This window comes from Sapajus apella, unplaced genomic scaffold (assembly GCF_009761245.1).
Source record: "Sapajus apella isolate SASKATOON/1434 unplaced genomic scaffold, GSC_monkey_1.0 scaffold18, whole genome shotgun sequence".
In the NCBI taxonomy this organism is placed as follows: Eukaryota; Metazoa; Chordata; class Mammalia; order Primates; family Cebidae; genus Sapajus; species Sapajus apella.
The window spans coordinates 7,787,108-7,810,112 of record NW_022436958.1 but is presented as its reverse complement, the minus strand read 5'-3'; the positions used below and the strand labels follow the sequence as shown (position 1 = coordinate 7,810,112).

The 23,005-nt window shown below is 38.4% G+C and overlaps 1 protein-coding gene across 5 annotated transcripts in view; it reads right to left on the bottom strand.

Moving 5' to 3' along the window:
- Nucleotides 1-968: 968 nt before the first annotated feature.
- The window catches only part of ARHGAP15 (Rho GTPase activating protein 15), a 637,215-nt gene continuing 615,178 nt past the window's right edge, over nt 969-23,005 (bottom strand). For 4 of the 5 annotated variants that reach the window (XM_032286210.1, XM_032286216.1, XM_032286215.1 and 1 more), the window contains 2 exons: nt 17,382-17,588; nt 969-1,327 (listed from right to left, as the gene is read on the bottom strand). In XM_032286210.1, the coding sequence (XP_032142101.1) occupies nt 1,144-1,327; nt 17,382-17,588 (391 nt within the window). In that variant the 3' untranslated portion in view covers nt 969-1,143. The remainder of the gene's footprint in view (nt 1,328-17,381; nt 17,589-23,005) is intronic. The other variant, XM_032286212.1, reaches the window with a different exon arrangement.

Here is a 23,005-nt window from a genome sequence, read left to right as displayed (position 1 = left end):
ACATAAGTCTACATTTTTATCAGCAGAATACTTTCATAAAACCAGTATGAGATGTGTTCAACTAGAACATGCTTTTCAAAATAAAACAATGTTTGATATATTCTAGACAGTTACCCTTTTGTTTATCCATGACAACTGAAAGTAACCATCAAATGGATAAAGCAATCTAAGTCTAGTCAAGTAATCCTTAGGGCATATGAAAAAAAGCCTTTAAAAAAAGTTCTTTCAAGATGGATTTAATGTAATTCACCAATAAAGCATCCTCAGAAGCATAATAAAAATTCTACATAAAATGACATAGCCAGGGAAAAGGAAGATATACAGTTTGATGAAGATTCAAAATGGATGTTAACATTAAAAATGAGCAGTCATGCAATTCCTGTGTAATATAAAGATCAAAATTGCAGGGCACTAATTTGGCTTCTAATTTATAAGATAGTATGTTTATGGGACTACAAATAGTATTTATAAAAGAATTCAATGGCACATGCTTTGAACTGTCATTTTTCTTGAGAAAAATTGCCATTCAACATGTTATATTTACAAATTTCACTGTATAGCACTGCAAATAAATGGACTATTTATATAGACAAAAATGTTCTGGAAAGATGAAATATATCTGTTTTGGTTGTGAACCTGATCTCCATCATTCTATTTACAAATTATTAGATTCTGCCCTCCTACCTCTTTGTGTTCTGTGTCCAAGTAAGAGTATGGAGTCATGCCTAAGGCAGCGTGGATATTGGGGAGGCACATGTGTGCACATGCACCGCTACTCTCAACCACACTCACTCACATCTCCACGTACACAACCACACACCCAATGCCCTGGAGCAGCATTAAGGCAATTTTCGAATCTGTGCTATTCTTTGCATGTTATTTAATAGCATGAGTTATGCATAATGTGCTCCTAGAAGTGCTAGAAGGCTTAACACTGAAGGGGTTAATGTAGAACACATATACACAAATATTGTCAATTATTTTATTCAAATGTTTGGAACTTAAACACAAACTCATCATTAAGTTTTCACAAAATGAGGCATCTGTCGCTTGAAAGGCAAAAAATATTTCAGAAATATGTTTACAGAAATGTAAAAATATTAGGCATCAAGACAGATGTGAATGTATTCAGTAGCTTGTCTGTCAGTCTTCCTCTGAGCCGAAGATCTTACTGTACTCGCTCAGCATGAGCTCAGCTATCTGGTTCTGGTAGACCATGTGGATCGCCATGTTTCCTGTTTCATTTTCAGCTCGCAGAAGGGTGGGTCCAAATACAATCCCTAAGCTTTGCGTCGACATGAGATTCTTGGAGGCTTTGGCCACTATCCTGTGGAGAGAGAGAGAGGAAAAAAAAAATTTCCACTGGAGTTTGAAGTGAAATTGTACTTTGGAGTGATTTTAAAAAAGGTTTCTCGTTCAGAAAAAAATAACTATATTACAACACTATTTAATCTTTTTCCTACAAACTTTATGGAATTAGAATGTATATGTTTTGGCGAAAGGATACATTTTCTTGTCCAACTTTTTACCGCCACAATACCTGGGTATTGTGGGTACTCAACAAATATTTGTGAAATGAATGAGTAATTATATTAAACAGCAAAAATGAAGTTAACATGATTCAGCCTTTGAAATGCTTAGCAACAATTGAGGAGACAGGTGAGTGGCACGCAAAAATACATAAGAATCCAAACAAAATACCCAGAACAATATCTGCATAATTAATAGCTGAAGGTAGACATGAGGGCTGAAAAAAATTAAGTTGTTCATGATTAGCATTGAGTAAAGTATTCTTGGCAAATGCTGATTGGAATATGTTTTGTGGAGGAGATAGGTTCTGAGACAGTTTGGTATATGGCAAAATTCTAAGTGTCTCCATTCATTTGGACAGCCAATTTAGCTTATGCTGCAATAAAATGCAGAATCCTGTAGCATTTGCACAGGAAAAGAGCCCCATTGGAATCAAATATGTATTTGCTTGTGTGAGGACCCTATGGAGAGCTGGAATACCAATGAAACACTAGGATTGGGTTTTATTAATGGTAATGACTTGCCTGTTCCAACACAGGACTCCTAAAAAAGAAAATAAAGCCCTATCCCAGAAACTGATAATTAAAAAAGTAATACTATTCTGATGGCTGAAGCCTACTTGACTTTATATTAAAATTCAGAAGAGTGGGGTTTAAGTGATAAGGAAATAAGGACAGCATATGGAAGAACAGGGTGCTAAGAAATATCAAACTCTTCATTCTACCAGACATCCCAACCCAAGGGAAATAAGAGTGTAGACAATAAAGCAAGGCAAAGGAACACTTTTTTTTTTTTTACAAAACTGTGGGGTCTCTGGCTTCAGAGCTCAGTGTGGAACATGGTTGTGTTGGTTGGACTTCAGTAGGCCTCTCTCTGTTTGGCCTAAGCGGGCCTACATATCTCTGAATCACAGGAGGCAGAAAGACTGGCATTACAGTAGTCCCCCCGTCTCTTCAGGGAATATGTTCCAGGATCCCCCCTCCCACCTGTTTCTCCCAGTGGATGCCTGAGACCTTGGATAGGACTGAACCAGATTGCCATCAATTAGAACATGTTTCTGTTCCATCCACAGATGTAATGCCTTTTCCATCTTAACTCAGCACTCATCATGCACTGTGGCCATAACTTTTGCAGTCTGAGGTAAAACAGCAAAACTAGCACAAATTTATTTTTCCTTCTTGACAATTTCACAGGTGTAAGATTTAGTCTTACTGTAAATCATAGCAACCTCAGCATACAATTTTTATTCTTTCCTTATTAAGTCGAGACCCTCCACCCTTTCACTGAAAGGAAGCATGTTATGGCTTCTCTTTGGCAATCTGTATTGCCAGCATCACTGCCCTTGTGCTTTGGGGGCCATTATGAGGTAAAATGAGGAATCCTCGAACATAAGCACTTTGATGCCACAACAGTGGACCTGATAACTGGGAGGGCTACTCTGACTAATGGCACTGAGTACAGATAGCTTGGAGACTCTAGACAAAGGGAGGAGTTATGCCCCAGGTGGGAGAACTCATCGTGCTATTCAGAATGCTGTGCCACTTATTAATTGTATATTTCTGGAATTTTCCATTTCATACTTTCAGACTGTGGTTGACTTTGGGTAATTGAAACCACGGAAGGTAAAACCACAGATAACAGGGACTGTTGCATTTTTTGTTCCCTTCATAAACCTGAATCTCTGAAGAACCACGTTTGTGACCAAGAGGCCATGCTGTCCATCTCTTGAAAGAGACTGAGCAGGGCCAAAGCCACATGCCTACTGCCTGGTACCTGCCCACCACCAAGCAAACTCATGGCATGTGCTGTGGTTCAAAAACCATATTTGACCGATAATAACTATTGTTCTAAGCAATTTTATTGTCTCATTTCATCATCATAACAATCCCATGAAGTAGCTTCTACTATTAAGCTCATTCAACAAGTGAGAAGACTGAGGCATGAAGTGGTGTAATGGCCAGGGTCACACAGAGCTGGGGTTCAAGCCCAGGCAGTCTGGGTCTGGTGCCTGTGGAAGCATCACTGCCAGTGTCTGTAATGCCTCCTGGACCTAGTAACTGGGCCTGCTTTTCACTCTGCCACCTTCCACATGACCATATGATCCATTGTAAGAAGGTCTGAATTTTCATTTTTCCCCCTTAGAATTGTAATTTCTAGTGGACAAAATGACTCCGTACATTAGATTAGTAGATTTCTTGTGGGCAAAATGACTCAAATTTAGACTGAATACTCGGGATACGCTGCTTCTCATATTCCCTTTTCTTCTGCTTTAAGAAGAGGACATTTGTACCTGTGAGCACTGTTGGCATGGGTACATTTCTGGAAGGGACTCTTATGTTTTTAGAGCATCAGTGAATTATCTGAGGCTTCACATTGAAAGTTTCCTTTGGAATATAAGTAGCTGTGCCACTTTGCTATTTCATTTGCCAAAATCCTATTGAGTGAATTAAGCATCCTCCTATCTGTAGATGGCAAGTGGAATGGACTTTTGCTTCTCTTTAACATGCCCATCTAGCTCAGTTTAAGATCTGTCCTGAGTCTCCCAGACATGCATATTGTGAAAGTCATTAGTAAGTCAATACAGGCAATGCAGGTTTTTCCCTTTTGGTTTTAAATTAATACCTTTTTATGATGCTAACTCCTTCATTCCTCACACACACACATATATTTAGAGGCAAATATGGAGATAAGTAACATAAATAATCAGTTGAGTACTTACTAGGTGAAAGTTGTTTTAATAACTTTACATATTGGTAGCAAATGTCTAAATTGATAAGATTTTCCTAGCAGAGAACAGGGCTCAGAAGTCATGGGCCATGGAGAAGGTAGAAGCAAAAACAAGACTGCATTGAAGGTACAAAGTGGTATCTTGGCCAAGAGGGTGGTAGAAGAACATTAGGACTTGGAGTCCAGGAAATCTGAAAGGGCAAAAGGATGATATAAAAATAGAGGACTGAAGATACAGTTACCCATTTAATTATGGCTATAATTTTAGTTGGCACAGAGACAGTGAGATTAAGGTTATCTGGGAGCCAAAACTGAGTCAGATCCACAAAGGTGAGGCTAAAAATCAAGGGAGATCCAAGAGCTTATTAGTGGAGGGACAGTCTGAGGTTATGGGAGTGGAATCTGGAAGGAGCCTATAGATTTGGAGCAGCTTAGGTATGTGGAGGAGTAACTCAGCTCTCTGGAAGGACTCGGGCCTTGGAGAGCAAGAAAACTGAAATGGGGCTAGATTATTTACTCTTTCTGCAGCATTCTTTGTATTTGTCCAGCTCAGCAAAAGACCTGGTCTTAGAAACCAGAGTACAGCCAAATGTAGGGGAGGGAACCAAGGAAGTCTGAAGGGGGAAAGAGATGAAGATACAGTTATAGAAGGAAGATTTGGAGGCTAGAGCTGCGTGCCTCCCTGAGGGAAGCATGTGTCTGAATGTCTGAGTGCCCCTTGGGAGAAGGCTTCTCTATCTTGGACACTGGGCCATCGTGGGAGACTCCACTCCTGTAATGAATTTCTCTGAATGCATGTTACCTAAATTTGCTGTGGAAAAATGTTCATTTTGTGCTTTTATGCCTGTGTAAATATAAAATATTAATTCCGCCTCAAACCTGAATCCTTTATATTCATTTCCCTGCACATTTTCCATTTGCTTTTAATAAAACTTATGAATGTTTTAAATAATCTCGTTTAAGTAAAATTTTAAAAATAACACATAGTTTTGTATTCCTGTTATATTTGCATTATTGCAGGTTAAATTTTTTCAGCAGGTTGGAATTTTTTCCCTGAGGTAGGAAAATCAAGTTACTTATAGTAACTTTTAGGAAAATTAAGAGTCATTAAGAAAGTTAGTAATAAAATATAGTATTATATACAATGTAGGCTTTCTTGCTTATTCACTATTTCAAAATTTTATATACATATATGCATATACACATGTATATATATTTATACACATACACACATATATATATAAATTGGCAATTTATATTCTAAATATCAACCAAACAGTAGTTCATGTGTTAAGAAATCATTCAGTTTTTAGGTTAGAACAGGTGAGGGTAGAGATCAATTTGGGGTAGAAGTCACCAAATACTGAACTATATAGTTCATGTTGACTAATACATTCTCATATTAAATTTTAAATTATGTGTGGATAGACATTTCCAACAAAGAAGGCCCCACACTGGGGATGTCTGGGAAAATATATTAATGCTTTTATAAACGTCATGATTCAAATGGAAACTTATATATTCCCTACCATGCTGGACTCCTAAATAGTTAAGTGGTTGATTTAGAGCCACAGAAGGAATTAACCACAATTTCAAAAATATAGTTAGAATACTTTCCTGCAAAATTATATTATCTCTCACTCTTTTTATATCTAATTATTGTATTTATCTCTCTTTTTTAACTTCACATTGATAGATAAAATTTTCACTCTTACTATGGGGACCAGCGGGCATTGCAAATGCCATTATTTCTGAAGTTTTCAACTAGTAAAACATATGTAGAAAAGAAATATAGGCTGCTGGAAGAAATAAAAGCCTTGCATGGAATAAAATAATTTAATTTAGTGTCTTAGATGCAAAACTCTCAAAAACAGTCAGTTGTCCTTCAAGTAGCTTGAGCTTCAGTTGAGTTGTTGTATTGTTGGAGGGGTGAATCTGATCCAGAAACCATACACATTTTTACCATGGTTTTGGCAATACCTTTCAATAAAATGAGTTCTGTAAAACACCATTTCTCTGATATGCCACATGAAAACGGCATTCCAAAGTAAAGGTTTTGGAGAAAATTGAGTGCCACTTTTCTTCTTGGATATTCACAATTATGCACAAAAGCATAATAAAGACTCTGAAAAGTCCTGCAGAAAAAAAAAATACCTTTGCCTATCTTTAACTTGTGTTCTCCCTAAATTACCTGAATCTTTTACAGAGATCCTCTTTTTTGAGTAACATTGAAGAGTGTATATTAAGAAATGCTGCTCTCATGTGTTTTGCTAAGGACCTACCATTATATGAGTCTCAAAATGTTAGGAATTTATCCTCCTACACCACCATGGCTTCACAGCTCTGTAGCAGCTAACTCAGAAAGATGTCAGATTGTGGTCATTCTGGCTAGTTCCACCTCTCTGGAAGGGCTTAGGTTTCCTTAGGCTCTTAAACTCCATGACTGGTGTTATAAGTTTTGAGCTACCATTTAACCTGTTTTTAGCAAAGAGATGAAAGAAACTCTCCTTTTATGACAAAACAGAGGCCAAAAGGCAAAAGAACTAACCCGAATGAGAAAGGTAAGAGAAAGACATGGCTGAGACATTAACATACACTGAGCTGATGGTGGGCCAGAAGGCACAAAAACATTTAGACCTTATGTCAACATTTGGGAATTCTTCTTGATGTGTATTGACTTACCATTTACTCCCAAGAAATCATAGCAAAGATACGTGATTCTAAGCAACATGAAGAGCTCAAAGTTTAGTGCCTCTGAATGCTTAACTAATAGAAAAAAAGACCCCAATTCAATTCTTGAGAAGGGCTATTTATTTATACTACTTAGTATTAAATAGCCTGACAAAAATAATTATGATTTTATGAATTTATTCATGAAATAGCACTTTGTATGCAGTCCTAATAAAAGCATTTCCTATACCACTAAGTAAAATTCAAGTTTATAAAATCTTAAGAATTCATTTTTCTAGCAAGAGCTGAAAAGTGATATAGAGTTTATGGCATAAAAAAAAAAAAAGCTACCTTTTGTCAGGCCCAAATGGGAAGAACAATGATTCATCAATTTAAGTTTATTTTAGAAACAATTTACAATCCAGTGCTACAGATGTTGGACCCCCGGAAAAGAAATCCTCTCAAAAAAGCCTTATGCTGGGTAAGATTTTCCAAAAATGAGCTGAATTGCTAATTCAAAGAAATTTCTTAGTCGCATGAAATCACAGCCAAATGACTCGAACTGAAAGAAAACTTTACTATACAACTAAAAATTAATGCTGAATTAAGAAGACCAAAGAATTTAATAATAGTTCAGCTCCAAACAGATTTATGGATGCGAACTTTCTTTCAAGTTTGTGCCTTGCTGTTACCATAGTGACTTGCAAAGTGTGTTAGAAGCCACATAATTGCCTGCAGGACAACTCTGAAGTTATGAAGGTGTATTAGAAACGTTCTCCTCTGTATCTGTAGAATGCCATGATTTTCCAACCCACATAACTTTAGGATAGTTTTACTGGAATGGAGAAAGTGATGGTAAATGTATTCCTGCCATCAGTTCACACCTGGCTTGCAAAATATAGCTCAGCCACTGCATGTGAAATGTTAATTGTGCCTTTGACCACTTAACTAAAGAGAGGCTGTTAAAAATAGAATAAATTTTCAATATGCTCAACTTATGTTTCCTATGTGCTGTAACTATTTTGGGGGGGGATCCATGCTAACCATATGCTTGCCTACCCTCAATTTGCACAAACTATACTGCTGTCTACACTGGCCTTTTTATAAGATTGAGGACTTAGCAGAAATTCCACCTTCTTCTTTAAAGTTATAATTGTATGCCAGAAACATTCTCAAGTATTGCAAAAGCAGAAGAACATTCACAAGCGTTTTTGCATTTAACATTAGTGTGTTTCAAGGTGGTCATTCAAGATAATTCAGCCATGTTTATATGCCAGTTTATATATCCATTGGCTTAAACAAATAGAAAAGTCTTCAATTTTATATCTAAACATCATGACATTATTTTCCAAAATAACTATCATCCTAAATAGGAATTATTGCTGTATTCTGACATTTTTGCTTTTAAATAAAAGCAAAAAATTATAAACACATTGCTTTGAAACTATGTGTATATAATTATTAAGTATATTATAGCAAAGGAGCATTATATGGCAGTTGAGTAATGATAACTACCATGGCCATATTCTTCCCATTTATTGAACCTCTTTGCATTAATTTCAATGTAGAAGATTGAAACATTTGCAGTTATTCACTTATTTCATGTTTTTATTGATTGGGCATTATAGTGATACTGTAAAGTATCTCTAAAGCAATAGTTAGAATATTTAATAAGATGTGAGAACTAAAAAGTAAAAAAGCAGTGGCCCATATGCTTCAATTAATAATGTATTTCTCATCAGAATATGTGTTCTGTAAGGTGATAACAACCACAGATAAAATGGAATATCGGAACCAAACTCCTGACACAGTAGCTAATACCAAAAGGAAAAATTTACAGTAGTTGCTGTGTGTTACTATTAATACCTTCTATGTGCTAATCACTGTGCTTCAAATATATCACAAATTTTAAAGGCAGATTTTAAAATCAGCTTTAAATTTTTTTGATGATAAAGAAATGCATTATATGAGAAAATTTGAAAAGCTTAGAAGAGTATAATTAAAAAACTGGTAACTCGATGTAATCATTTATGCATAAAAATCTATTGAGTACTTACTATGTGTTTGACACTATTCTGGATATTAGGGATGGTGCAATGAATAAAATAGACAATATCCCTGCCCAGCTGAAGCTTATAATTTAGTGGGAAAACAGGCAACAAACCATACACTAAGCAATATATAATGTGACTTCAGGCCCTGAAGTACTCCAAGAAAAGCTGAGAAAAACAGAAGTAATGGTTCTGCCACCGACCCTAGGGAGCTTTAAAAAAAAACCCTGATGGCCTGGAATCCATTCCCAGAGATTCTCTTATTTAATATTGGGCAAGGCCAGGCTGCCTTCATTTTTGAATAGCCCCCAGGTAATGCTAATGAGCAGAGTGGTAAGAAGTGCTACGTGTATTAGAGTGCACAGAGAAGCCCTCTCTATGGAAGGGGGATTTGAACAGAGTCCTGTCGAGGTGCACATATCAGAAGAATGAGAGTTCTGGGCATGGAATGGTAGGTACAATGCCCTGGTGGTGAGGAATGTAGAGCATAGTCTGGCTGGAGGCCAGGGAGTGAGGGGAAAGAGGTAGGAGATGCTGTGGAGGGACTTGGGGGTCATGGTAAAAATCTGAGACTTATTTCTAAGGGTGACAGAAATCATTTCTTGGGGTTTGAGCAGGAGAATGATACTGCTAGAATTTAGAGATGATAGAAATGTTTATATAATGTATCTACACACAACTTTGAGAAAATGTACTTTATATAATTCTGCATCTGGTATTTTTCACTTCTAACAGAAATAATTCCTATGTCTTATATATATAAAATATATCGCTTCATCATTACCTAATATGGAAGAGAATGAGTTGTGCCCTATGCTTTCTTAGTATAAGTGAGGTAAATAAAAATCTTTCCATGTTCTCTTCTTCTACATTTTGGAGTATTTCTTTAGGCAGTGGTTCCCATTCAGGAGCAACATCGTATCCTACCCCTAAGCCCCACCCCTCCACCCATGAGGCACTTGGCAATATCTGGAGACAGTTTTAATTACCATGAACAGGTGGGGTGGGAAATTGCTACTGGTATCTAGAGGATACAGGCAAAGGATGCTGCTAAACATTTTGCAGTGCACAGGCAGCCCTGATGACAAAGAATTAACTAGCCCCAAATGGCAATAATGCTGCAGTTGAAGACTCCTGCCTTAGTGTAAAATAATAGAAATGTAACAACGTGACCAGTGGTTTTCAAACTTTACACTTCATGGTTGTAATTGGAAGGTATTAAAACGTTTCTGGGCTCCACCCCGAGATTTCTGATTCATCGAGCCTGTGGAGAGGCTTGATAACCAGCATTCCTGTCAAGTTCCCAAGTTGTAACAGTACTGCTGGTCTGGCTGGGATGCACACCTTGAGAACCAGCACCAGATTATCAAGTTATGGCTCTTTTTTCCTTAAAACATAACATGTGGGAGGGCCTATTAGTCCCATTAGTAGTATTATAATTTGGTATTATTCTTTTTAGAAATAACTGCCATACATGAAAAATAGTCTGTCATTCTTTGAACTTAGGATTCTTTGAATTTAGAAAATGGGGAAGAAGTTAACAAACACACAGCCATGTGTGTCTCACTCCTGTGAATATCTCCTGCCTTCTTTCACATTTAGAGCGTACACTTTTATGTTTGTTTGTTTAACCCATTTTTTTTTTTTTGTACAGCAAAACTAATACATAGTCTTTTGGAAAAAAATGTACTAATAGGAATTATTGAAAAGTAGAAAGTAAAAACCTCCCCTGTTTCCTAGTCAGATTCCTTCAAAACTATAATTAACAGATGGGTGTTCCTTCTGGATGTTTTTCTACTCATCTATCTATCCATCTACCTATTATATCTATATATATATATATATATTATATTTATATATATATATATATATTTATATATATATAATTTTTTTTCCTTTTTAAAAAAGATGAAATAAAAAATACATAATGTGCTATAATTTGCTTTCCCCCCTTAACTATATATCACGGGCATGTTTCCAAGTCAGTACATATAAAAATACCTCATTCTTTTTAAAAAGTTGTTACATTTCATAGTATGGAAATACCTTAATTTATTTAACCACTTCTCTGCTGGTAGTCTTTTAGGTTTCTTCTAATTCTTTGCACTTACAGACAATGCTACAATATAATCTTTGCATATGTAGATTTCTAAGTTTCTTTTGTATTAAGAAGAGTAACTTTTCATTAATTTTGTGGCACATACGTTCTCCCAATTCTTGTGTTTCTAAATTGCATTTACTTGAGTTCTTACGCAGTCATATCTAGTACTATTTCTTTTGGATTATATCATTGTTTTTATTATCATAAAATTCATCCATTTAAAGAGATCAGATAACTATTATCAGTCTTCTTGTTTTTAAAAATGATTTTAAATAGTTTCTAAAAGCATATAATGTAATTCACTATAAGTATGTTTTATTGTGTGAAATTTGATGGTAATCTAAATTTACTTATTTTTGGGAAGCCAGCTAATTTTCTCTATGACATTTGTTGAATAAACCATCATTCTCCACTGATTTGTGATACTGCCTTTTTTGGTGCAGTTTGCCTGCACTTAGCCACATACCCTAGTATACCCTACTGTGTTGATTATCTCTCTGTATGTAAGTGTGTATATATATGCATATATATACACATACATATTTTTTGTATATGTGTATTTTAATTTATATAATCAATCAGATATTAAAAAATAAGTGTGTATAAAATATGTAAACACACACACACACACACACACACACACACACACACACAGTTTTTGAGACAGAGTCTCACTCTGTCACCCAGGCTGGAATGCAGTGGCATTATCTCGGCTCACTGCAACCTCCACCTCCCAAGTTGAAGCAACTCTCTTGCCTCAGCCTCCCAAGTAGCTGGGATTACAGGCATGTGTCACCACACCTGGCTAGTTTTTTGTATTTTTAGTAGACTTTGGATTTCACTATATTGGCCATCCTGGTCTCAAACTTGTGATCTCAAGTGATCTCCCTGTTTCAGCCTCCCAAAGTGCTGGGATTACAGGCATGAGCAACTGTGCTTGGCCTCTCTGTGTATTTTGATCCAGTACTCTGCTGTTTAAATCACTGTGAGGTTACTGTATAATGGGATATTTCTCTTCCCCTTTTTTTCTTTTGTTCAGCAGTAAGAGAAAAATTTCAGGTGAACTTTTTCAGATGAACAAAATGAGCCTAAGAAAGACTGAAAATTTGATTCAAGCCACACAGGAAGTAAGTGGCAGAGCATAGATTAAGATGCAGATCTTTATTACTCTGGGATATATATATATACTTTCTGCAAATAGCTAAGATCCAAGCATTTTGAGTTTTGACATCAAAGTCCTTCCTAATGGAGAGGACTGAGACCTGAGGAGGACTTGGGAGAAAAGTGAGTCAGAGTCAGCAAGAAGTCTTGGGTGACATGTTTTGATTTTTTTAATCACCTAATTCACATCTAAGGATACATCTGCACATATGAGAAGGGTGTTCAGATGGAAGAAAAACCAAATTAAATGTATTGCCTTTTTCTCCAGATTCACACAGAATTAAAAACTTCTGAAAACATTCATTTCTCATTGTAAATGGAAATGCCCTGTTAGCAAAATGATTATTTCAGTTATTTTTTTGAGGTGTTTTTCCTCATGCTTTTAAAATGGTTTTAGCCATTCATATTTAACTGTTTCAGCATTAAAAGAATTCTTAATTTTTATTCCCTGGGCTCTGCTGATATACCAGTAACCACTGATAATATCAATATCCTGGGAAAGCATTGCTCTGCGTTTAGGGGAGAAAGGCTAGAAAATATATTATGTTGGGAGTACTTTTAGAAAGAAAAAAATTGTAAGACTAATTATTTTCTACCTAAATTTGTCCAATGTAGCTGTTCAAAAACTAGTATGTGCTAGTAACATTCTAGACAGAATACTGAGTGTTGTGCATGGATCAGCATTAATTAAGCCAAGCAGAATAATGCACCTAATTATAAGATATTAGTGGAATATATGGTACTTAAATATTTGCCTTGTGATGTTAGATAAACATAAAAGGAATATTTTCAGTATGTAGAGTATTCCTCAGCTTCTGTTTTATTTTTCCTTTTCATATAGGTGAAGAGAAGAGCACTTTTACTTTTCATGAAGGGTACCTACATGAAATCCTTAGCAGTTTTTTTGAAAATTGTCTCCTTGTTTAAAAGTTTGTAAAATAGTTAAAGGAGAATCAATTACAATTTGGGTATTTGCATGTGTTTACAAATTCAATTTGTATGTGTTTAATTTTACTTTCTGAGGAAAAATAAGTTTTAGACACCTTCTTTCTTTTTTTGTGAGACAGACTTTTGCTCTGTCGGCGAGGCTGGAGTGCAATGGCAAGATCTCGGCTCACTGCAATCTCTACCTCCCCGGTTTAAACGATTCTCCTACCTCAGCCTCCTGAGTAGCTGGGACTACAGGCGCTCACCAGCACACCCAACTAATTTTTGTATTTTTAGTAGAGACAGGGTTTCATCATGTTGGCCAGGATGGTCTCAAACTCCCTACCTCAGGTGATCTGCCTGCCTCGGCCTCCCAAAGTGCTAGGATTACAGGCATGAGCCGCCATGCCTGGCCAGTTTTAGACACTTTCTTCAGTGACTTTAAGATGGATGCTGTAAAGCTAGTGAGCCCCAAGGTGAATGTGCCCAGCAGTGTGGCTCCTAAATGGAAAAGCTCAGGAACTGAAGGTGTTTGGTGGGGAGGGGGGGGTCGGGATGGGGGGAAGAATAGTTAGGGAAGCCATGATGACTGAATGCAAAAAGCCATGACATGAAAGGGTCAATGTTCCTCTTCTAATCCAGTTACTGGAATTGGCCCAGAGACGAATTTTACCTTTGTATGAAGAGTTAGTGTTGTAAAAATAGAAAAGACTGCTTCAAAACAGTAATGCATTTACATTTACTATAGAAAATTTAGAAAATGTAGATAAAATAGGAATCACTCATAATTCTACCACTTAGATATTACCACTATTAATATTTAGTGTAGATTTTTTCCCCCTTGGTACTGGCAAAGCATTGGGAGCGCCTATCAAAGATATTAAATAATTTATACCAAAAAAAATGGTATGAGCTCCCCATCAAGAGAAGTATTCAGGCAGGATGTTTGCGATTCCTGTATTGGATGGAAGTTTGAACAATCTTTAAAGTGTGGTTTAGGCTGCCAGATTAATGATGAAAGAATGGCCATTCTGGGAAAGTCAAAGTGTCATTTGGGGATAAGATGAGATAGTATATAATGACAAGGCGTCTTCTCTATCCTTCTCTGTACCTTGGGCCTTTCCCCAAGGTTCAGTCAGCAGCATGGTGGCCTCAGTTCAGGGATGATACAGCAGAAAAGCAGAGGTGCTTTTAATTTTTACAAGGCAAGGCAGTTGAGTTGCAAAGGACTGTGCTTTTGAGTTTCAAAAGCCTAAGTGCCAAAGGCCTCAGAGCTGCAGCCAAAACATGGATCAGTAGATTGGAAGGTAGATGAAGACCCAGACTACTTTGCTGCCAGACTAGAGAAAGATTTTCTGGACTTGGGGTGAGAAGGTCAAGGAAAGGTGAGACTTTGATTAGGTCTCATGTAAGTGGCTCAGGCCCTGGTTCTTCCTACTCCCGTTCCCTGGGAGTGCAGGGTGTTAGAAGATTTGAGGATCCTGAGATCAGACAGACCCATATTCTTCTCATTGGGGAAGACCTAGTTGTATGGCAGGATTCCAGAGCTGCCTACACCTAGTATGCCAGGAGTAGTTAAGTAGAAATTGCTGCCTTGTACATCCAGGCAGGGTGGCCAAAGATAGTTTCAGAGTATTCCATGAAAAGTGACGAAGATCCAGACCTGGGATTGGAAGTTGGGGAAGATGACTGCAAATAAAAAGGGAATGAGGACTAACCTGCAGAGGTGGCAAGAGCTAGACACTTTCTCTGCTGCTAATCTGCTTTATTATGTTTCTCCAGCAGAATATAAATGCCTTAAGCACAAGGACTTTGTTTTTGCTTAGTGCTATATCCATAGACTAAGATTAGTGTTTGCTTCATGGTATTAAGTGCTCAATAAGTATTTGTTGAAATGCTCTATTAATGAATATCCTCTCTACCCCTCCACCAAATGCTTCGGCTCTACATAGCCTTCCAGAACTAACAACATCACCAGGAAAAATCTGGAAGACAGTCTTAATTGACCAAATTTAAGTGATTTGGAAGAATCACGTCTTGACAGAGAAATTAATTTTAATTTTGGCACGATCATTTCTTGCACACCTAAATTTCATATGTACAGTGAGAGGACAAGCAGGTGAAGGCAAAAATAAAAGGCGCAACTATTTGAGAATTTAAGGGCCTGTAATTGTTCAGTGTGTCTTTCCTTCTCATATACTATCTGATGATGAGTTTCCAACATGTACCTAATTTGAACAAAACTGGTGAGAGGAATTTAGAATAGAGAGTAATTTTTATCTGCTTTATACTGTGGTTGGATTGAAGCTAAAGATAATGATGCCATTTTTTTTTTTGCCATCTAAAATTTGACCGTATAATTTTATTTTTGGTAAAATGCTTGATGCATCTGCAGAAATATAAACCCTTTCAAAATGTATATAATACTTTGCTTAAAGATAGAAAATAATTTATTTTGCATTTACACATATAAATTTATCATCTGTACTACGGTGAAGGAATGAATTGTGCCAGTTTCTGCATATGTCCCTGTAAATACGGATGCTGGGCTAACTCATGATTCTATCGTCCGGCACGTAGAACTGGGATCACCTGTTCTAAGAATTGCTACGTGAAATGCTTCATGTTTTAGGGACCACTATCAAGCATTATATTAAGCTTTATAACAGAGGCTCTTAGTCTCTAGGCTGTTAAGGGGTCATTGGTACCTCTGTCAATTTGATTATTATGGTAGTTGCTTTGGTTGCAGAGATGGGCCACTCAGATCTCCTTTCAAGGAAGGACCCCATGCATAGTTGCAGGGGTAGCTGATGGCTGCCAGCTGTCTTCTTTAGGGTTTGCCTCAATACCTATAAGCCTCCTTGCTCAAAGACGCTGACTGATCTGTCAACATATATTTTATTTATTAATTTATTTTATAGACAAGGCTTGCTCTGTTACCGAGGCTACGGTGCAGTGACACAATCATAGCTCATTGTAAGCTCAAATTCCTGGGGTTAAGCGATCTTCCCACCTCAACCTCCTGAGTAGCAGTAGCTAGGATTACAAGTGTGTGCCACCATGCCCAGCTTATTAAATTTTTTTTTTTTTTTTTGTAGAAATGGGGTTTCACTATGTTTCCCAGGCTGGGCTCAAATCCTGGCCTCTGGCGATCTTCCTACCTCAGCCTCCTGAAGTGCTGGGATTACAGGTGTGAGCCAGTGCTCTGGCCCCCACTGTCTGTCAATATAAAAGCTGGACCATTTCTGCCCACTCTGGGACAACTTTGACAGGCTGTGTGTGCCCCAGAGCTTCCTGTGGGTCTGGCTGAAGATTTCCTTGGTCTGCACTTCAGTTCAGCTTCTTCCTCTGCCTAATCCTATTGACACCTTTTTCCTTCCACAGAAATGACCTTTAACAATGCCATGGATGCCAAACTCTGTTTTGGGGGCTCCTTCTGGTGAACCGAACCTATGATTAATGGTTCTATGAGTGGTCCCAGAAAGCCAGCAATAAGATGGGGATTTGGAACTGGGTCACTTGCAGCCTGACTGGCAATGAAGAATCCATCAATGGTGGCAGGTGGAATGCAGACGGGTCCTGGCACAAGGTGGTAGTCCGATTGTGAAAACTCACCCTGGTGGTGAATTAGGACATTAGATCTGTGGAGGAGACTAGCTGGTGTAATGTATGAGGAATTTAGAAATGACAGTGGGAGGTTGTGGCTAGTAACTCCAAGGTCAATGTAATTGAAGGGCTGTTGCTAAGCACCATTGATATTCTACAGAAAAGTTGTATGTGATTACAGGGGCCTTTACTCTGTAAATGAGGGTTGACTGTAGGAAAGTCTATTACAGAACTAGGCTCACTGATTGCAATGGGGATGCTGAGACACTGGTAATAGAAGCTGGGTGGTGGGGCTTAGTTGCTAAAAGCCAGGTAGGTGCAATTTTAATAACAAGTGGCAGGGCTGAGGGGCAGCCAATGGGGGCCGACTCACAGAATTATGAGATGGTCACCAGAACATAGCATCTTGTGGAGCAAAATAAATGGGCAGTCAGAGAACCGTTTATATTATTGTATTTGAGTGATACATTGAATCACTGATACATATATCTTCTAAGCTACTGCTGCTTTCTAGGCACGTGGAGCTTCTTGGGTTCAGGCACCAGCAGTCAAGGCAGAGTCACTATCTAGATAGGTACCATAGGGAGGAGGCAAGGTTGCTGTTGCACCGGGGGACAGGGTGACACCCAGACGATCCACATAGGGCTTCCAAGTTCTCTGTTGACCAATTACGATGGGTCATGAACAGGGCAGAAATTCTTGTCTGAGAAGACGTGGCACACAGGAGCTTGGATCCCTCATGGATGAAGGTCTGGGACGCTGCATCAGGGAAGCCACCATGACCAGCAGAGACCATTGTTGAGGATGAGGGGAGTCTAGAATAGACAGCAGAAGATGGAGACAATGAGCTGGGCTGAGAAAGGCAAAAATAAAAGGCAGGCTCATTGTCTCCATCTTCCGCTATCTATCCTAGACTCCCCTCATCCTCAGACTACAGAGCTTGTAGTTCATCTTTCTAAAGCTTCCTCTTCAAAGGTCTCCTCAGGTAGAGAGGCCTCCTAGAGTCCTGGGGGAGCTGCTTCTCACATGAACATGAAGAGCACACTCGAATGCCACAAAGGGTGTGCTGTGGTGGACACTTGATGTGGTGGGCAGGTCTCTTTTCGAGGAAAGACTTGTTGCTCAGCTTCCAGGTGTCAAGTCTGCAGGCAGCTTCAGTGGTCAGCTCCTGCAGGGTTTGCCTCAGCTGACGAGAGCCACCTCACCCCAAGAGATTCTTGGAGACAGTCCACAGCCAATGACTGTTGGCAGAGAGCGTATCAAGGCCAAGCCATCTTCTTCCTCCCAGAGACAACTGTGATGGGCCTGGATGCCCCAGAGCTTCTGTGGGTAGCCAGGCTTGGTGGGGTCCAGTGTCACAGTTTGACTTCTCTTTCTGCCCCATGCTGCTCCATCTTTACTTCTATTGATGTTAATAGGTAACTGGTGCCATATTAAATCTAATCATGAGCAGCCATGGGCTCTGGGGAGTCAGAGAAGTTCCAATAGAAAGAGAGCTGGTTCATGAAAGAGAAAACCTGAAATCTAATCCTGAGCCTAGATCTGACCAGCCCTGTGTTCAAGCATCATTTCCTTCCTCTCTGAACTCATGCTTAATTATCAGCAAAACTGTGATAAAATCATCATACTGTTTCTGTATAGTACTTTATAACTTTATATTTTCCAAACCTGTTCTGGTCATTCTAGGGCAGAAATTCTCTATCCAGTCTGCATATTAATATCATCTGTCGAATATTCAAAACCATATTAACCTCGGGGACACATTCACATAGAATCTGTTGCAAATGGCTTGTAGTGAGGCCTGGGTACATTTTAAAAGCTCTACATGTGATTCTCTTCTAGCCGTGGGGGAAGAACCATTGCTATTGATCTGGAATCTCAAAATCTTAAGTGCTTGTTCTATAGATACTGACTGTGTGATCTTAGATGGGCCCTAGCCGTTCTCAGAGCCTCAGATTCCTCATTTAGAAAGTGAAGTTAATGGCAAAACTGACCTCATAGGTTGTTTTGAAGATGAAATTTATACATGTATTTGAAAACCCTTTGCAAACTATAGAAACATTATTATTATTATTATTTTGAGACTGAGTTTTGCTCTTTTTGCCCAGGCTGGAGTGCAATGGTGTGGTCCCGGCTCACTGCAACCTCTGCCTCCCAGGTTCAAGCATTTTTCCTGTCTCAGCCTCCCGAGTAGCTGGGATTATAGGCATGCACCACCATGCCTGACTAATTTTTTTGTAGTTTTAGTAGAGACGGCGTTTCACCATATTGGCCAGGCTGGTCTCGAACTCCTGACCTCTGGTGATCTGCCCACCTTGGCCTCCCAAAGTGCTGGGATTACAGGTGTAAGCCACCACACCTGGCCAGAGACATTAATTTTTATTATATGTGATTACATTTTCTTCTGTCAATTGTTGTTTTACAAGCAAGGAAAGGGAGATTAGAACTTACTGGTTTTCCACTCTGGCTCAAGCTTTTAATAAAGGAAAGGAACTGTAGAGATTCTGATTTGGTAGTTCAGGGTTGAGACCCAGGACTCGGAGTTTCTAAAAAGCTTCACAGATGAGCCTGGTGTGCAGCCAGGGTTAGGGACTTCTTGGTTAATGATCTGTCCAAAGGTTACACAGTGCTAATAAAGTCAAAGAACAGGGACTCAACTCTCGCCCTTTCTATGCCTCTCTAGAGTTTTATCTACTATTATCCATGCTGAGTGCTCATTTGTGTACATACTTATCGTAACATTGTATGTTAATCATAAAATATAATAGAGATAAAAGGGAGTTTGAATTTAAAACATATAAATATAATGTTATGATTATTAAATGTTAAAATAATTACTCCTATCCCATTAACGCTAAATCATATGATTTGTATGCTTTTAGTAAGGGGTGAAACTCTGTAGGTAACACAAGCTATTTTTAAGATTATATGAACCAAGCATAAATTAAACAATGTGACACCAAGGCTGAAATAATGTAAGCAAGCAGTAAATGAAACATTTAAGGGAATTCAAAATAGAGTAATGAACTGTTACCTACTGTTCCCCTATCTTGAACATGCTGACTTAATGTGGCATCATGAAGGAAGAGAATGGAATAGAGAGAGAGAGAAGGATACACAGACAAATGAAGATCATTTTCGTGTGATCATGACCGGGCCATTCATATTTCTCATATAGCCTGAAAACAATTTCATACTTATTGGAAGAAGTGACCTTTAAATGTTCCTTACTTGCAAAAAGACAAATATTCTCAGAGCTGGGTGTTAGCTGGTGGACTCATCTGTCCTGCCCGCTCTTCGACTGGAGGCCACTGCAGGGAGAATGCAGACTGGAGGGAGCAAGTGTGGTGCTTATTCTTTACATTTCCAGACTTTAGGGTAAGCTCTTTTTGACAGCTCCCTGATTTCTTTAACACAGCAAATCTTTAATCAGTGTAGATATGTTGAAATGTGATTTTTTACAGTGAATTGACCTGAGTTGAGTACTTGAATTGTAATGTGTATTTCTTCCCCCCTCTCAAAAGCTCACTTGTAGGGGAAAAAAAATCAGATATTCTATGATATACTTTGCCTTAGTGACAAGATGTTTTGGGGGAAATCATCCAAGCTTGAAATAAAATCTTTATTGAAAGTAATTCTACATTCATGCCAGTCAGATACATTGTTGGATTAGACCAGATATCCCAGGGGAAAATATGTTATATGCACGAGGCCGAGTTGATTATTTGGGTCTCCTGTCAAGTTTTTAACTTCCTGACAATGGCTGAAGCATTCACGGCCGCTACAACTCTGTTTTCATCTTTGTTTTGAGAGAAGGTTAATATACTTTACCTTAACTATGCCAAATGTACTGGAAAATAACCTAGTAATAAGATATACCCCGCCTACCAAGTGGTATCTGTGTAGAGAGCATTAGCTGTGCATTTTAAGGAAACAAATACACGCAGCAAATGACTGAAAGATAATGTGATTATTTTTTCTGCTTGAACTTTAAAATTTTCTTGGCAAAGCCTCCTGTGTGCTGTCTTAAAACCAGTATGTATACATAATCATGGGGCCAAGTAAGTGGATTTCATTGCAAATTCCCTTCAAATGGCAGGGCAGCTTTTTTTTTTTTTTTTTTTTTCCCTATATTAGAGTGATTTAGTTATCAATGTTACTTGATGTCAAAAACAAAGACACAGGTGGGCCAGGTGACATTTCTTTCCGCATAGAGAATCAACGACAGCTTAGGATGTCACTTTTGAAAAGGTCATAGAATTACTTTTTGGACATAATTAACAGTGTAACCAAAGAAGAGAGAAAAAGGCATAATTTCAAATTTGGAATTATATTCTGATTCATTGTGAAGACAACATAGTGCTGTAGTTGCAGAGAAAAGAAAGACATGACCTCTAGTAGATGTTTGATAGTAACCAAGTAACCACATTTATTTGAAAATTCGCAACTTAATTTTGCAATTCTCAGCTTTTGGTTCTATATTCTAAAATTAATTGCTCTCACATCACCAGAGAACAAAAGAAGGTGAAGTGGCCTTTGATTCAAGTTTAAGAATAGAAATGGGTGGAACGTGGTGGCTCACGCCTGTAATCCAAGCATTTTGGAGGCCAAGGCGGGAGGATCACCTGAGGTTGGGAGTTCAAGACCAGCCTGACCAACATGGTGAAACCCCACCTTAAAAAAAAACAGAAATGATAGTCTAGTATTGTGTTGCAGAAAATCGCAACATATTCCCTCAGACAAAGAAGTCTCAAGATAAAAGTATATGTGTTCTGAGAACCATATTTCCTACCTGAGAAATGTGTTGGTTAAAAACTTAAAACTTAAGTTTAAAAATTGTTTTTAAGTTCAAAAGGATCCTGGATGTCCTCTGATAGATGAATGGATAAACAGCTGTGGTATATCCATACAATGGAATAAAGCTTAGCAATAAAAAGAAATGAGCTATCAAACCTTAAAGGAAAAGGAAGAATGTTTTCTTTTTTTTTTTTTTTTTTTTTGAGACAGAGTCTCTGACACCAGGCTGCAGTGTAGTGGCATGGTCTCGGCTCACTGCAACCTCCACCTCCTGGTTCAAGTTTTCCGCCTCAGCCTCCCATGTAGCTGGAACTACAAGTGTGCGCCACCATGCCTGGCTAATTTTTTGTATTTTTAGTAGAGATGGGGTTTCAGCATATTCGTCAGCATGGTCTCGATCTCTTGATTTTGTGATCCATCCACCTTGGCCTCCCAAAGTGCTGGGATTACAGGTGTGAGCCACTGCACCTGGCAGGAAGAATCTTAAAATACATATCGCCAGGTGAAAGAGGCCAATCTAAAAATGCTGTATAATATAGGATTCCAAGCACCTGACATTCTGGAAAAGACAAATCTTTGGAGACAGAAAAAGAACAGTGGTTGCAGAGGTTTTGGGGAGAGAGGGAGGAATGAAGAGGTGGAACACAGGAGACTTTTAGGGTAGTGAAACTATTCTGACACTATAATGGTGGTTACATGTCATCATACATCGGTCAAAATCCATAGCATGTACAGTGCAAAGAGTGAAGCCTAAACTATGAACTTTAGTTAACAATAATGTCTCAATATTGGCTCACAAGTTACAACAAATATACCACATGAATACAAGATTTTACTGATAGGGGACATTGTATCTGGTGAGTGGAGAGGAGGTATATGAGAAGATGAGAAGTCTCTGATCAGTTTGGTTTTTTAAATTTTACTTTAGGTTTTGGGATACATGTGCTGAACATGCAGGTTTTTACATAGGTATACATGTGCCATAGTGGCTTGCTCTATCTATCAACCCATCATTTAGGTTTTAAGCCCCACTGGTATTTGTCCCATTGCTCTCCCTCCCCTTTCCTTCTAGCCACTGACAGTCCCCAGTGTGTGACTCTGATCAGTTTTTTAAACCTAAATCTGTTGCTTTTTTTTCTTTTTTTTTTTTTTTTGAGACAGAGTTTCACTTTGTCACCCAGGCTGGAGTGCAGTGGCACGATCTTGGCTCATTGCAATCTCTGCCTCCCGTGTTTGTGCAGTTTTCCTGCCTCAGCCTCCAGAGTAGCTGGGATTACAGGCACCCACCACCATGCTCAGCTTATTTTTTGTATTTTTAATAGAGATGGGGTTTCACAACGTTGGCCAGGCTGGTCTCAAACTCCTGACCTCAGTTGATCCACCCTCCCCCTTCCACCCCTCCACCACCACCCTGCCCTCAGCCTCCCAAAGTGCT